The sequence below is a fragment of the Triturus cristatus genome, chromosome 9 (assembly GCF_964204655.1).
Source record: "Triturus cristatus chromosome 9, aTriCri1.1, whole genome shotgun sequence".
Classification (NCBI taxonomy): domain Eukaryota; kingdom Metazoa; phylum Chordata; class Amphibia; order Caudata; family Salamandridae; genus Triturus; species Triturus cristatus.
The window spans coordinates 1,148,047,050-1,148,063,196 of record NC_140592.1 but is presented as its reverse complement, the minus strand read 5'-3'; the positions used below and the strand labels follow the sequence as shown (position 1 = coordinate 1,148,063,196).

At 47.2% G+C, this 16,147-nt stretch overlaps 1 protein-coding gene across 2 annotated transcripts in view; it reads left to right on the top strand.

Annotated features, from left to right (window-relative positions):
- TMEM87A (transmembrane protein 87A) overlaps positions 1 to 16,147 on the top strand; it is a 161,008-nt gene that overhangs the window by 86,805 nt on the left and 58,056 nt on the right. The window contains exon 12 of one of the 2 annotated variants that reach the window (XM_085627094.1): positions 335 to 406. In XM_085627094.1, coding sequence (XP_085483220.1) covers positions 335 to 406 — 72 coding nt within the window. Of the gene's footprint in view, positions 1 to 334; positions 407 to 2,671; positions 2,743 to 16,147 lie in introns of both variants that reach the window. The other variant, XM_085627095.1, reaches the window with a different exon arrangement.

The following is a 16,147-nucleotide window of genomic DNA, read 5'->3' as shown; positions in this document are numbered from 1 at the left end:
TGTTCAAAATATGTGAATATCTGTATGAATAATGTTAATGAATTTTTGGAAGAAAGGAGAATTGGAGACCCAAAATCAAAAGTCTCTAACAAACATATTAGACAGACTTGGGTAATAGGTTATTTGCCTCAATCATGGTGTTCACACTTGACTTGGGGATGCACTGATTTTTATATTCAATGTAAATAATGTTTGAGCTTTTTTTTGGTATCAGTATTATGAAAACCCTATTTGGAAAAGGAATGTGTCTCGCCCTCATGACTCTATTTTCATGCTTGTAATTGTTTCAATGTAAAGAGATTTGATTTTCTTCTTCTGTCTATTGCCTCCGTAGTTATTCTTTGGTATTGTAGCTTTGGTAGCAAACCTCGCTCTTTCTGTGATTGATGCCTGCATTCTATTGTGGATATCCTTTGAAAACCTGTAGAGACTCCTGTGTAATAATTTCTGAAAATGTTTTTTTACCACGGGGCATATTAGCAACATTTAAGGAATTTCGAACAACTATCGTAATGTGAAATTAATCTCATTATGCCAATGTAACACAAAACTTGCCTGGAATTAACAATATCGCAATGCAAACAAATATATGGTAAGAAGTAATGCATGCGACTGCTTTCTGGCAGCCTCTACTTCTCCAGAAAAGTATGCACATTTTCTTCTGGGAATTCAAGTAGATAGTGTATTTTGCATTCAGAAAAAGTGATGCAACTACATTAAACAGCTTAGCCATGTAGCAGCGCACTGGCAGTCTCAAGGAGGCCAACCGCATAGTCGATAGAAGAGGGAAGTAGAGAAATGGGCCATAGCTTAAGGGGCCACTCTTCATAAAAAAGAGCGGCTGGGTCCCTGGAAAAAACGATGGCACCTCTTTGGATGGAGATACTCAAGTCTTTCCTGGAACCTACACGTTAAGTCGGGGGGGCTAACATGCATGTTGCATGGGTTTGTTTTCCTATGCATGACATGGGAACCAAATGGGAGGGGGCGATCTGCAGCTATTTAGAACATTAGAATAGCATGATGGCGAGGGCTATGACAGTATAGATGAGGATACTGCTAATTCGTAACAGGTACGGAAGGTTGTGCATATTGATGTGGGGCTTGGGCACACGTGTTTGTTAGGCTGAATTATCAACAAGTGTGAGGATGCTTGCTCACAGATGTCATATTCGGTACAGTTAATGATCCACCGATTGTATGTACACACTTACTGCCTTGACGCTGTTGGTTATTAGCAGATTTGCTAAAACAGCTTTGCTGTGCTTATCTTTAACAAAGAAACCCTGTAAAAAAAATCAGCCCAAAACTTGATGTCCCGTTGTGTTAAATTTGTTTTTCATAAACATTTAGAGCAGATGTGCATCCATACCAATTGACATCTACATGCCAGTTAAATAAAAATTGACAATCCATTGTCGTCATCCCCTCTGATCATCTGAAACATCCTTATCTATTAATTTTGTAAGCAAATAGTTTTGATTTCCTGATATTCTGAGTTTAGTTTCATAGCCCAATCATTTATATGCAGACATTTTGGCAAGAGATTGTCTAGCGGAGCCTGTGTGATATGACCAATCCAGTCTGCTTTAATAAGCAGGCTCTCATAGTCCATCATTGAACTGGTATCCCCAAAACCTTGATTCTAATCACACATCCCCTTGAAATGGTTCTATTCCCACCAAACGCAGCTAATCAAGATGCCAAATATCATAACATTTGTTGAAATAGAGATGTGAAATGGTGCTATCAGAGTGAAGAGAGTAAGGTACATTGGATACCTTCTAGACGTTTTTTATTTGCCAAGTTCTCGGGAACAGTTTAGAGCCTTTGAGACAGATCTGCAATAGGGAAACTTGCCCATAGAGATACTTTCATCCGCTATGAAGGCTCCATTATCACATGAGTAAAATGTGCCTGATTAAAGTAAAAAGACAGAATGTAAAACACATTTTAAATTGTTAATTATTCAGGTTTATTTTCTAGTGAAGCTGTTAAAAGTGGGCATGTTCATGGAAGTACCTAAGAATTGATCAAGGGTAGGCAATGCAAATGTTAGACTGCAACTAATTCCAACGCTGCTTTTCTGATTCACTAAATCAGATCACATGTTTTTCTCCTGTTTTCTTCGCAAAGAAGCAGTCCCGTTTAAACCTAACACGTTAGAAATTTTACATGGAGAAATCTGGTATTGGGATTGTTGATTTTTCAAATGTTTTATAGTCCAAAAACATACTTTGCAGGGAAATTCTTTTAGCTAGAGACTGGACCTGTGGCCAGTTGCTCTTTGTTTCTGTAAACCGCATACATTTGCAAGAGGAATGTACCCCACATATGTTTTACCCATGTAACTCGTGCAAATATTTGAAAATGAGCAAAAGTTATTATTAGGTTCGAACTTTAGTGAAAATTGCATTCATTGCTCAGGTTTATATGAATCGGGCAATGTGTGTGTAGGTAAGTCGCTGTTTTCAGTACTGGGCTTCGCAATGAGCTTAAAGTCCAAGTTTCTGTTTAAAAAAATTAAATTAAAAAAGGTATGCATGGAGCTGTATAGGGTTCATGACCTGGCCTAGGTGATAGTGTCTTATGTGATCCTCTAGATTACTACTTGATTGAATGCATTGAATGCGTCACTCTGTCTCACTCTCTTTTTCTTTCATGTTTCTAGGCACAGAGCGACCTTGCCTCCTTGGCTTTCATCCCCCTGACTTTCCTAGATACTGCGCTGTGTTGGTGGATATCCTTCTTTACTGATGCAAAACTTTGGTGTTCATGGGCTTTTTTGCTTATAGTTGTAGTCTTTCCTCAGCTTCAATTCTTGGTGGTGGGCTGTAATTCAATTGTGTTTCCCTGATGTTGCTTGGTGGTGTTTGCCTTTAAATCGAAATTCACTTGGTTACCTTCAGTGAAAAGGTCTTGTGACTACAGGTACAACCTTCAAAGTCACATCCAGCTTCTTTTACTGAGGTACAGGAGTACAGTTGGTTAATTTGTATCTCCATCCTATGACATTTCACTGAAATTTGCTGAAAGTAGCTAGGATTGTTGAGCAGCACAACCATGAGTGTTGCAGCCTTGACGCAGGGATGTCCAGTGTAGGGCTTGACAGACCAGACCGGATGCTTGACAGACCGGACCGGATGCTTGACAGACCGGACCGGACCCTTGACAGACCGGACCGGACCCTTGACAGACCGGACCGGACCCTTGACAGACCGGACCGGACCCTTGACAGACCGGACCGGACCCTTGACAGACCGGACCGGACCCTTGACAGACCGGACCGGACCCTTGACAGACCGGACCGGACCCTTGACAGACCGGACCGGACCCTTGACAGACCGGACCGGACCCTTGACAGACCGGACCGGACCCTTGACAGACCGGACCGGACCCTTGACAGACCGGAGCTGAACCCTTGACAGACCGGAGGCGGACCCTTGACAGACCGGAGGCGGACCCTTGACAGACCGGAGGCGGACCCTTGACAGACCGGAGGCGGACCCTTGACAGACCGGAGGCGGACCCTTGACAGACCGGAGGCGGACCCTTGACAGACCGGAGGCGGACCCTTGACAGACCGGAGGCGGACCCTTGACAGACCGGAGGCGGACCCTTGACAGACCGGAGGCGGACCCTTGACAGACCGGAGGCGGACCCTTGACAGACCGGAGGCGGACCCTTGACAGACCGGAGGCGGACCCTTGACAGACCGGAGGCGGACCCTTGACAGACCGGAGGCGGACCCTTGACAGACCGGAGGCGGACCCTTGACAGACCGGAGGCGGACCCTTGACAGACCGGAGGCGGACCCTTGACAGACCGGAGGCGGACCCTTGACAGACCGGAGGCGGACCCTTGACAGACAGGAGGCGGACCCTTGACAGACAGGAGGCGGACCCTTGACAGACAGGAGGCGGACCCTTGACAGACCGGAGGCGGACCCTTGACAGACCGGAGGCGGACCCTTGACAGACCGGAGGCGGACCCTTGACAGACCGGAGGCGGACCCTCGACAGACCGGAGGCGGACCCTCGACAGACCGGAGCCGAACCCTCGACAGACCGGAGCCGAACCCTCGACAGACCGGAGCCGAACCCTCGACAGACCGGAGCCGAACCCTCGACAGACCGGAGCCGAACCCTCGACAGACCGGAGCCGAACCCTCGACAGACCGGAGCCGAACCCTCGACAGACCGGAGCCGAACCCTCGACAGACCGGAGCCGAACCCTCGACAGACCGGAGCCGAACCCTTGACAGACCGGAGCCGAACCCTTGACAGACCGGAGCCGAACCCTTGACAGACCGGAGCCGAACCCTTGACAGACCGGAGCCGAACCCTTGACAGATTTTCAGCATACCCCCAAACGATATATGTGCATATAATTAATTTGAGTGGAAACGATTTACATTTTCAGTGGTTATCCTGAAAATCTTAAATGGTTTCATATCTCCTGGATGTACGGTGGACATCCTAGTCTTAAAGTCCTACAGACTGTGCAGTTACTCAGCCCTGTGCTGCCCGGCTTGACACTTATCCATAATAGAGCCCTGTTCAAAGACCTGGGTTTGAAAGGGAATCCGAAAATAATTAGTACGAAAAAACCATTGCGGTTAGGTGGTGACTCAGCATTGGTGATGCCCAGCTAGCTTTTCATCCCTGCACCCTTCTGAAAAGCCTTCTCACAGAGAAAGCAGGAACTTGCAAGAGTGAAATAAAGGGCAGGCAGTGTCTAAAAGTTGATTAAAGACGCATGAGGTGGATTCCCTACAATGCAGTCTTGGCTCTTTTCACGCCAACAATTAATAGCACCAGCCGCGGACTTATCTTCAGAGCTTTGGGCACCTGCACTTATTCTTTCACAAATTTAACCCATTAAAAGAGATGGGTGGGTGCACGCAATACAAGTCCCATACTGCTTTGGCTGGGACGCAGGACACAAATAGCTTTTGAGCGCCAGCCATCTTCTGCAGGCAGCGTGGGATGCCGCAAAATGAGTGAGGATAGAAGTGGAGTAGGGAACAGAGTACAAGGCCCAGATTGCTTTGCCTGGGACGTGGGGCACATAGGGCTTTTAAGCACCCAACATTTACCGCAGCGAGGGACGTGCCCGGGTGAAGACTGGGCCAAGACCGGGCCCATCTTTATCCGTCAGCTCCTGGAAAAGCCTTGACTGGCCACCCCTCTTGGTTGGTGGACTAAGCCTCTCAGGAGGTTCACGGTTGATTGTGAAAGCTTAGAGGACCCTCCGTGAAAGTATTGTTTTTTTGCTGCGCTGCTGTTAACTCGTCAACTTTGCATATTCCCTAGACTGGTGCCGTATTTTCTGCCTAGCCTTTTAGCAGTGCTGCTCTGTTAGCTGAAAGGTGCAAAGGGACAATGAGAAAACAAAAAATACCGGGATGCGGGGATAAAGCCAAAGGGGCTAACATACCACAAGTCTCCACGCTTGACAATTTTCTGGCTTGAGCAGTGGGGATTGTCTCTAAAGAAATGGACTTGACTGAAAGACTGCTGTTCCTTTGCCAAGAAGAAGTATGGTGTAACGAAACTTGAGGGGCTCCCCTGCAAGGTAAGTGGAGGGGCCCCCTCCGAGCTCAATCAGGAGCTCTCTGGACAGAGTACTGTGCTATGGGGGCCCCCTGGCGCTTGCCCCCCCCCCCCGCACCGCGGGGGTTGCGGGGGCCTGTGCGCCCCTTGGCCACTTCCCCTCCTAATTCTCCTCCACAGCTTACTGGCGTCTCAAGCAACTAAGTAACTACCTACACTGCACCGGCAGAGGGAGACACTGTCAGGAGGGCTGTGATTTTCTCACTGGCTGCAACTGACCTCGACTCCTCACATATCAGTGAACGAGGTCCTTCTGCCAAAATGAAGCAACAGAATAAGGGCAATTGCAGCAATAAGGTCGGGATCTCTAAAAATTCAAACAAAGATTTCCGTGCCCGTAATTACCTTGAACCTGAACTGCATACGGGCCTTCAAGGTGAAAGGGCAGAAATCAAAAACCCCAAATGGGACCCGCTACTTGTAAAGACAAAAGCCCTGAACGAGAGTTGCATTTCCCACTGGGGCAAAAAATTGCAAGGCTGGAGGAAGCAATTTAAAACTTAATTAATTGCAATTATGTTGCAATCTTGTGCACTTGAGCAGAGGAGGTGGAGGCAACCCATACTGCAACAAATGCTGCCACAGTAATGACAGATCATGTAGGGGCACAGGCCTGGGGTCCATCTTCACTGAATCGGCTATATCCCGTATTGATTCAGTCGGTGAAACCTGACCTATTGGGTGTGGGGAAAAGCAAGCAAGGGACTGTGGAGCCTAGGAATACTGCCCCTGAAATCGAACAAGGCAGGTTGCCCCGCAAGATGATTTAGCCCCATCTTAATCTTCCACCTGACTGTTGCCTTTAGGTGGCGGTACTGACTAATATTCCATGCATACCTGCATCCGGGGTGGAATCTGATGGAGAAAAACAAGATGTGTTATTGGTGAACTGGTAATTCAGATTTCAGCATCTCGGAGTATAAGGATGTTCTACTTGTCTGGAGAGTTGACTGGATTGGACCCCTAACTAACCACTCTAAAGGGGACAATGTGATCATTAACTGCAGGACCTTAAAACTATCCGGTTGGTTAATTTTTCATAGCAATCATAATACCCACTGGAAGCTTTTGAACAATTGTATTACCGTTATGCAAGTGAGCTACTTTTATAGACCTCTCTCATGTAAACTTCTCGCTAGGCCACCATTGCCCTTTCGCTGTTCTGATCCATTCGACTATTCATGTATTCCTATAACCAATAGATTTACACCTCTAATGGGCCTAGAATAAATGGATTGACTGCCTAACGATTGTTCCTTGTATATAGGAGTAGTGAGCCCAGCCAAGGACGTCAATAACCCAGCAGTGTCAATACATAGGAAGGTTCTATGTGAGGTTCTACGAACTAAGGACTCAGACCCATTTGATATGCTGGAATATCGCTGGCATAAGCACCAAGTTATCTGATCCTAATTGGGTTAACTACGTTATAAAATTTGATGTTGTAATGTTACAGGAAATGTGGTATTTGGTGGACATTGTCTGGGATGGGGTTGATACTTTCTCTACACCTGCCACTCGTTCTGGTAGGGGCAGAGCCCGGGGTGTCTGGCTCCCATGGCCACCTTGTTGACTGTCACTGTTAGGACTAACCTTGATTATCTCGTAATAGATAATTACCCCGCATTCGATATGATAGAGGAATTTGACAAATTTAATTTATTCATTAAAACCTCCCTAACTGGCCCTACTAAAAATACTAAAACTACCCAGCAAGGTTGTTTCGACAAGGAATGCAGGCTAGCTAACCAACGTTTGCGTCTTGCTCTTAACCATACCCCCAGGGACAAGACCGCCATAGCTAAAGCAAGGTCAGATTAGAAAATGGACATAAAAAAAGAGAAAGCAGGCACTCAAGGAAGAAGTTTGAGAAAACCTTATCAGAACCTGCAAAGAAAAGGACACAATGGGTTTTTGGAATTTTGTGAACGGTAGCAAGTCAATGACCATCAAAAGTAATGGATTAGGGACTAATATCAGTGTGGACTAATCACGCCAAACGAAGGTATTCGTTTGAGAATAACAGCACAGTGTATTTGTTGGAGGACCACCCCGCCCCACTTCCGTTCCCATGGATCTTTATATTGAAAACATTGCTCTGTGGGCCTTCATTATTACCAGTGCTTTGAGCACTGTGGCACTTCGTACGATCCCTGTCTCTTGGCAGACTGTCATTATAGTACCACATTTTAAGAAAGGTAATAGGCAGGATCCTTATTGCTATCGACCAGTATGGTTAGATCTGTGATTAAAATAGTAGGGTCTTTGTAGGGTCTTTGTTATCCTGCACAGGATTGACATGGGCCCATCAGTCTGGTGTCATCAGTAAGGTGCAATATGGCTTTAGAGAGGGGTGGTAAACCCAGGAACAGTGTCTCAATCTTAACCTATAGATAGGTAAATATACAATTGCTAAAAAGGGTTCTCTCTTTCTTGCATTTATGGACTGGAGTAGTGCTTTTGATCATGTGAATCGCTCCAAATTATGGCACATTCCACACAGTTGGGTTCTCCTCAGTCTTTGGTTGGTTATTTTATTTGCACTACACTGCGGGGTATCAGTGATGGTTTGGTATGGCACTAAGGAGTGCACTGATACATATGGGTTATCTTGAGGTGTGCTCTTGGCACTGATCGTGTTTCTGCTACATAAACAGTCTGAATTCCTTTCTTATGACACAGGAGAACAATCTACCTAAGTTGAACTCCACATAGATCCAGCTTTGCTTTATCCTAATAATGCTGTCCTGCTTTCACGCACACACAATGGTTTACGCAGTCAATTTTATTTCTTTTATGAATAGCTTGGACCTTGAAACCAATACAGTTAACACCCATTATACAGTGTGTGTGTGTGTGTGTGTGTGTGTGTGTGTGTGTGTGTGGCCCACAAAGTTGCACAGTTAGGCCTATTTCTGTTAAGGATAAAAATATCTCAAAGGTGAGCAAATTTTCCTACCTTTGGGTGACCTTGGATTCCCTTAGTAACTGTTTGCCATGCCTCTCTGATCATTGCCTTCATTTTAACCATGCATTTAGGACTTTTTATGAATTGTCCCTAAAACTGGGTAGCAGACCTGTATTGCCTTTGCTAGAAACTTATAAGATGAAATGTCTGCCTCTGTTGATGTATGGTGTTGCAATATTGGGCTTTCGCGACTGCACCAGACTACAACAGGAGAAGGCATCTGCTGGCTTTAGGTCCGGGCATTCCCTATTATTTTTTTAGCATGACGAGTATGGTTAAGCCTATGTGGAAAACTACATTAGGGTCATCCCACTCCTCTTTTGGTTTGCACTAAGAGAAAATCCGAAAGCATAATTCAGTCAAGTTATATTCACTTGCCTTGTCTGTGATTTCAGGGGTAGAATTCTGTGGTTAAATTTTGTAAAGAAATCCGCAGAAGCACTGGGCAGAACCAATTTGTTTACATCACCCTAGGCCCTTGATAGAGGAGAAGGCACTAAAGTGGAGAGCTTTTTATGGGGCTTGCAGCTTTCAATAGAGAACTGACCTAGCCAGCTCTGAGGAACCTGGTTGTCATCAAAGCTGGCACCAGTACAGAACCATTTATCTTTAGGGATCAGTATTGGGAGAAGGACACTTTTGACCAAATTCCGCCTGGGCACAGTAAGAAGCAATCTTTGTTTCCCTTAAAGGAAAAATTTTACTCCAAGTGCAATTTGCTTGGCCCCTGTGATGAATCCTCTCCACAAACGTTGGTCCATTTCTCTTTTTTTTTTTTGTAAATTCTTTCATCCGTTTAGATAAACTCTTGGTTTTTATCAATATTAACCAGCATTTTATTTTCTTTGTATGCTGTTTGACCTGCTTGTGCTATTCCGTGGGAGGATTCCTGAAAAACTCCATATGTTGGCGTAATGCCATTGATTTTTAGTTCCTACTTCGGTATTAGTGCATTTTATATCTCTTGCTAGAATTTATATTAATTTGTTAGCACGTAAGACTGATGAAACAATTGTAGGGGAGTGGTTTTTATAGTATGTTTTTTATTCTGATGAGCATTGTATGTCATTTTTATCTTTTTAACTAGTTTGCATGTAAGGTAGATTAAATAATTGTAAGAGTGATTTTATAGTATGTGTTTCTAATTCGTTCAGCATTTTATGTAATTATTGACTTTTTTCATGTGATGTATATTTAATGCTCTTTTATAATATATAATCGAATAAAGACACTGGAAGGACATTTGCAGACATTCATACTGCGTTGAATTGATATTTAAACCCATGGAAATCTGATATTGAATTTACAGACAGTATATTTCCTTAGCGATAGATTTTTGAATTAAATGTACTAACCCAAAGGAACTGCTTCTAATGGATAATGCCCATGCGCTTTGTCAAACAGCCGGCCCAACCCACTTCCCACCCACCTCCCAGGTTTCTATTCTTTCAGTATCTGCTATCACCTGGCCTTTTTGCATTTTGTGACTGTCCTTGTCTATCCCTGGTATCATTAGCCAATCAATTCCTTTTTTGGTGAACCTTTGCATGCGATAGCCTCTACTGCCGTCTATGCAGCTGCAAAAATTAATATACATACATTTCATTTTATCAGTTATTTCCTTTTATTTTTACCAATAGCTACTCAATTGCCCTTTACCAGTTAGCGGTAGGACACATCTTTTGATATAATACTTAATACTTAATACCACAGTTTTTTCCTTTTGGAAATTGCTGTAAATAATGGATATTACCAATATATAAGTAATAATACTTTAGATTTGACCAAGGTAGGAATCAAGCTCTTGACCTAAACATCTCACAGATATCATTAGCCAGCCCTCAACACACTAAGACATTGTAGTCACACATAACAAAGGCATCTTTCATATTCAACGGGAGACCATTGACCTCACTGTCTGTTGGCAGAGATAGGAAGCTTGGTCATGGTTTTACATTCCCTTTTTAAAAAGAAATTGTCAGGGATATTAAGATGGGCAACATGGTGGACCCAAAATAAATGAAGTTACCCCCAGGAGGACTTGATCTCTCAGCCATAAAACCTTCAATGTATTCTTAGTGTGACCATCAGATCTGGTATGAAAGGTGCAGAGAATGGACGCTTCTATCTAATATTCTTATGTTCGAGGCATGTGGGCTGCTGAATTCATATCTGTGCATAGATCGCCGCCTAGTGTTGGGTCCGGATGTTTGCACGTTGTTGTCCTGGAAGAGTCTTTGAAGTATCACGAGATAGGTGACTCCTCCCCTGGACCACAGTGCGCATGGGCATCTTCTCCATCCTTAGATTGTTTTTTTCCGCCATTGGGTTCGGATGTGCTTATCTTAGCTCAAGTTAGGAAATTTTAGTTTAAGGCCAAAAGGCCTTTAGTTTTCGTCGGTACTGTTCCCGTTCGGTATCGACTGCTTTCTTAATTAGTTTAGAAACTTCTTCCAGCCTTTCGGATCCGTTTGGTCCGAACATCGACCTTACATCGACGATGGAATCGAGGACCCCATTCAAACGGTGTCCTGTATGCCACGCCAAATACCCACACATCGACGTCCACCCGGTATGCAACGAATGTCTCTCACCGGATCACGACGAATCGAAATGTATGGCCTGTGCCCGATTCAGATCGAAGAAGACTCTCCGGAATCGACGGGCAGCGAGATTAGAAGCGCAGCAATCGGCGCCTGCCCCGGCCAACATCTTCAGCACCGAGGACGAGGATGTTGAGAGCGTGGAAGAAGTAAACTCCAGCCCCGCTTCCGAACACGATTCCCGATCGGAAGACGCCGATGAAGTGCTTTTTCACAGGGAAGAAGCCGTCGACGAGGTAGGAGACTACGATGAGGCCTTTGGGCCCGAAGAAGATGGCTCTAGCGAAGAGCCAGGCCTACCCGTCGATACGGAGGCCGTCAAAGTGCGTCATTCTACGGCTCAGGTCAAGGGATCGCCTCCGGGCCTTACCCGAGATCAATCCCAAAGTTCTTCGGCCCCGCCTTCGGGCCCGGCCTCGAACATCCAACACGAGCCATTATTACCAAAGACGACTGGATTCCCTTCAACGAAACCGAAACCAATCGTCGCACCAGTTCCACCGAAACCAAAAGTGAAACTGGCCGTGGTCGGCTCGAAGCCCTCGAAGACCTCCACTCCTTCGACGCCAACACAGACCGTCGGCTCCGAACGCACTAAGAGGGATTTCGGCGCCGAACTCGCTGCAGCGGATATCGGTACCGACCCGAAAAGGAAGGCCCTCGGTCCCACAAAAGCGCCTCGGCCCATGGCATCGAAGCAGTCGGCCCCGACCACCAAAGTCAAAATGGCCGCTCCATCTGAGTCCACTTCGAAGACGGCGGCACACGCCAAGTCATCGACTCCAACGACCGCTGATACCTCTCTTCGGATCGATGACCCTGTGGCTCCAAAGCAGTCGACGCCTACCTCCACGGTACCGACCGGCACCAAAGAACCTTCGGCGTTCTCGGTGCGGCAAGTCGCGGCGTCGTTGCAACGCATCAGGGAACGGGCAGCCCTCCGATCCACGTCGGGCCCCGACACGAACAAGGCTCCAAAAGCACCCTCGGCGCCAACCAACATCACTTTTGGTTTGCCGCCATCCACGGCGCCGAAGATGTTCGAGATCCGAACACGTGTCCGCCAGACACAGTCCCCATCTACTGGACACTCACCTTCTGAGCCTTCACAGCCACAATTCATCGACGCCGACACTGGCAGACTGATGCTCCGCAAACGGAAGATCACGCCAGAGAAGGCCTTGGACTCCTACAGAATACCTCTGAAGCACAAATTGCCAGCAGAGTCGGAACCGGTTCTGTATGAACGCTTGCAAACCTCCTATCAGGATCCCCAGTCCTTTTCTCCTACGCCCTCCGAAACAGACGCCATGGAGGACTACATGGGTAATGATACCACCTACCCTGGGGATATCGATCCTGAAGAGCAGCAGGACCCAGATCAAGCATGGGATGACCCTACAGACCAGGGTGCCGCGACAGATACCCAGGACACGCAGCTTTACAGCGCCAAAACATCTCCCACAGAGGACACTGCTGCCTTCAATGCCCTCATAGAACGTGCTGCCGCCAATCATGGAGTACAACTCCACTCTGACACGGTTGAGGAAGACTTCTTAGTGGACACATTCGCCTCCTCCGAGAGAACTGTCAAAACTTTGCCCATGTTGAAAGGTGTTCTCAAACCTGCAAAGGACATTTTCAAAGAAACAACCAGGGCACGGGTGCTTAACCCCAGGATTGAAAAAAAATACAAACCTGTGCCCGGAGACCCTATGTACATTAGAGGTCAGTTACCTCTGGACTCCATGGTGGTTGCTAACGCTCGCAAACGAGCCCACTCGCAAACAACAGGTGATGCTCCTCCCCCAGACAAGGAGTCCAAGGTGCTGGACACCTCAGGCAAGAGAATTGCAGCTCAAGCAGCAAACATCTGGCGCATTGCCAATACACAGGCCCTCCTGGCCCGCTATGATCGTTCACACTACGACACGCTAGAATCACTACTCCAGCATCTGCCAGATGAATATAAAGAGGCAGCGGAGCTCCTCATCAGAGAGGGACAACTTCTTACCAACGCATCCATTAAGTGCGCACTGGATGCTGCCGACACAGCAGCAAGGGCAATTAACACCAGCGTCATGTTACGCCGACACGCTTGGTTAAGAATCTCCGGATTCAAACCAGAGATTCAAAACAACATCCTAAATCAGCCAGTCAACCCCGACTACTTATTCGGCCCAGAAGTTGACACCACCTTAGAAAAAATAAAGAAAGACACTGACACTGCGAAGTCAATGGGGGCTCTGCAAACGCAGCAATTTCGTAGTGGCTCCTTTCGTCGCCCCGGGACTAGGGGAGCAGCTAGAGGCCAGGGGTCACAGCAGCAATACACTAAAGGGGGCACACAGAGTACCTACGATAAAACCAACAGAGGTGGATATCGTGGCTCCAGCACCAAGGGCAGAGGACGTGGTTACGGCAACACCAGGTCCTCACCCAAAAACAAACAGTGACGCCCTCTCCCTTCCCCCCGACCACATAACACCTGTCGGGGGGAGACTCCAGCGGTTCCTGTCCACGTGGAAAACCATCACCACAGACAGGTGGGTCAGGGACATTATCCAGCACGGTTACTGTCTCGAATTAACCTCCACTCCACCCAACATACCGCCAAAGCACCGTCCTATGTCCGTAGAGCACTTAGCGTTATTGCAGCAGGAAGTGCTAAGTATGCTGCAAAAGGGTGCAATAGAGGTCGTGCCCGTCAACCAGCAGGGGACAGGGGTGTACTCTCTGTACTTCCTAATCCCAAAAAAGGACAGGTCGCTCAGACCCATACTAGACCTGAGACCCCTCAACCACTACATTCTGTCAGAGCATTTCCATATGCTCACCCTACAGCAGGTTCTCCCGCTGCTCAGCCTGGGAGACTTCCTAGCCACACTAGACCTCAAAGATGCGTACTTCCACATAGCCATACACCCATCACACAGGAAATATCTCCGGTTCACTGTTCAGGGACAGCACTATCAATTCAAAGTCCTCCCCTTTGGCGTGACAACAGCACCCAGGGTTTTCACCAAGTGCCTAGCTACAGTGGCTGCACATCTACGGAGACAACACATTCACGTCTACCCTTACCTGGACGACTGGCTTGTTCAAGCAAAGTCAGCCCAGCAATGCGCCAGCCACATGTCCCTCACCATCCACCTTCTTCACAGTCTGGGATTCTCACTAAATTACCCAAAATCACATCTCCAACCCGCGCACATACGACAGTACCTGGGCGCGACCATAAACACTCTGGCAGCCACAGCTCAGCCAAATTTAGTGAGGATCAACAGCATGCAACTGCTGATCTCAAAGTTCAAACCTCAACACTCCCTTCCTGCGCGAGTGTTCATGCAGTTGATAGGCATGATGGCCTCCTGCATTTTCATAGTCCCGCACGCGAGACTACATATGCGCCCGCTTCAGGAGTGCTTGGCACGTCAATGGAATCAGGCTCACGGGCACTTAAAAGACCTAGTGTTGGTGAGCGGTCGGGCATACAACTCTCTGCATTGGTGGAATCCACAAAACCTTTGCAAGGGCTGACCGTTCCAAGAGCCTGTTCCACAAATAATACTGACAGCGGACGCCTCTCTCCAGGGTTGGGGAGCTCATGTACTCACTTACACAGTGCAGGGACTATGGACGACACAACAAAAGAAGATGCACATCAACCTTCTGGAACTGATGGCAATCTTCCTAGCCATGAAGGCATTCAAAGTACACCTGTGCAACAAAGTCGTGTTGATCCGGACGGACAACATGACTGCCATGTACTACATACAGAAGCAGGGAGGAACACACTCTCCACAGTTGTCTCATCTGGCTCAGAGCATGTGGAAGTGGGCCATTCAGAGGAACATATTCCTCATGGCGGAACACCTCCCCGGCAAGGACAACCAGATGGCGGATCTACTCAGCAGACACAGCCACCAGATGCACGAGTGGGAGCTACACCCATCAGTTCTCCAACCGTACTTCCAGCAGTGGGGTCATCCAGAGATAGACCTATTCGCCACAAACGAAAACGCAAAATGCCAAAGCTTTGCCGCCAGGTTCCCACATCAACAGTCGCAGGGCAATGCGATATGGATGAACTGGTCCGGCAGATTTGCGTACGCTTTTCCCCCAGCGCCATTAATACCGCTGGTGGCACGCAAATTGCGACAGCACTCACTGACACTCATCCTAGTTGCTCCAACGTGGGCGCGCCAGCCATGGTACACCACCTTTCTGGAACTTTCCGTGGTGCCGCATCAAAGGCTGCGGATCAAACCTGCACTCTTAACGCAGAGCCATGGCGAAATTCAGCACCCAGATCCACAACAGCTGAACCTGGCAATCTGGCTCCTGAAGTCTTAGAGTTTGGCTACCTAAACCTGCCACCTGACTGTATGGAGATCATCAAGGAGGCCAGGAGACCCACTACCAGAGCTTGCTATGCAGCTAAATGGAACAGGTTTGTCATTTACTGCAACAACAATAACATTAACCCGCTAGACGCATCCATTCAAAACATAATCTGTTACCTCTTACACCTATACCGATGCAATCTGGCATACACCTCAATACGTATCCATTTAACCGCAATGGCAGCCTATCTCCAAAACAGGCAGCACCTCTCTTTATTCAGAGTGCCTGCCATCAAAGCCTTCTTGGAAGGACTTAAACGAGTAATTCCTCCAAGACACCCACCAGCACCGGTGTGGAACCTCAACTTGGTCCTCACCAGACTGATGGGTCCACCCTTCGAACCTCCCCACTCATGTGAGATTCAATTCCTCACCTGGAAAGTAGCTTTCCTAGTAGCAATCACTTCGTTAAGAAGAGTTAGTGAACTCCAGGCACTAACCATTCAAGAGCCATTCATACAGGTTCACGCAAACAGGGTCGTACTACGTACCAACCCCAAATTCATGCCTAAAGTAATATCGCAGTTCCACATGAATCACACTATTGAACTGCCT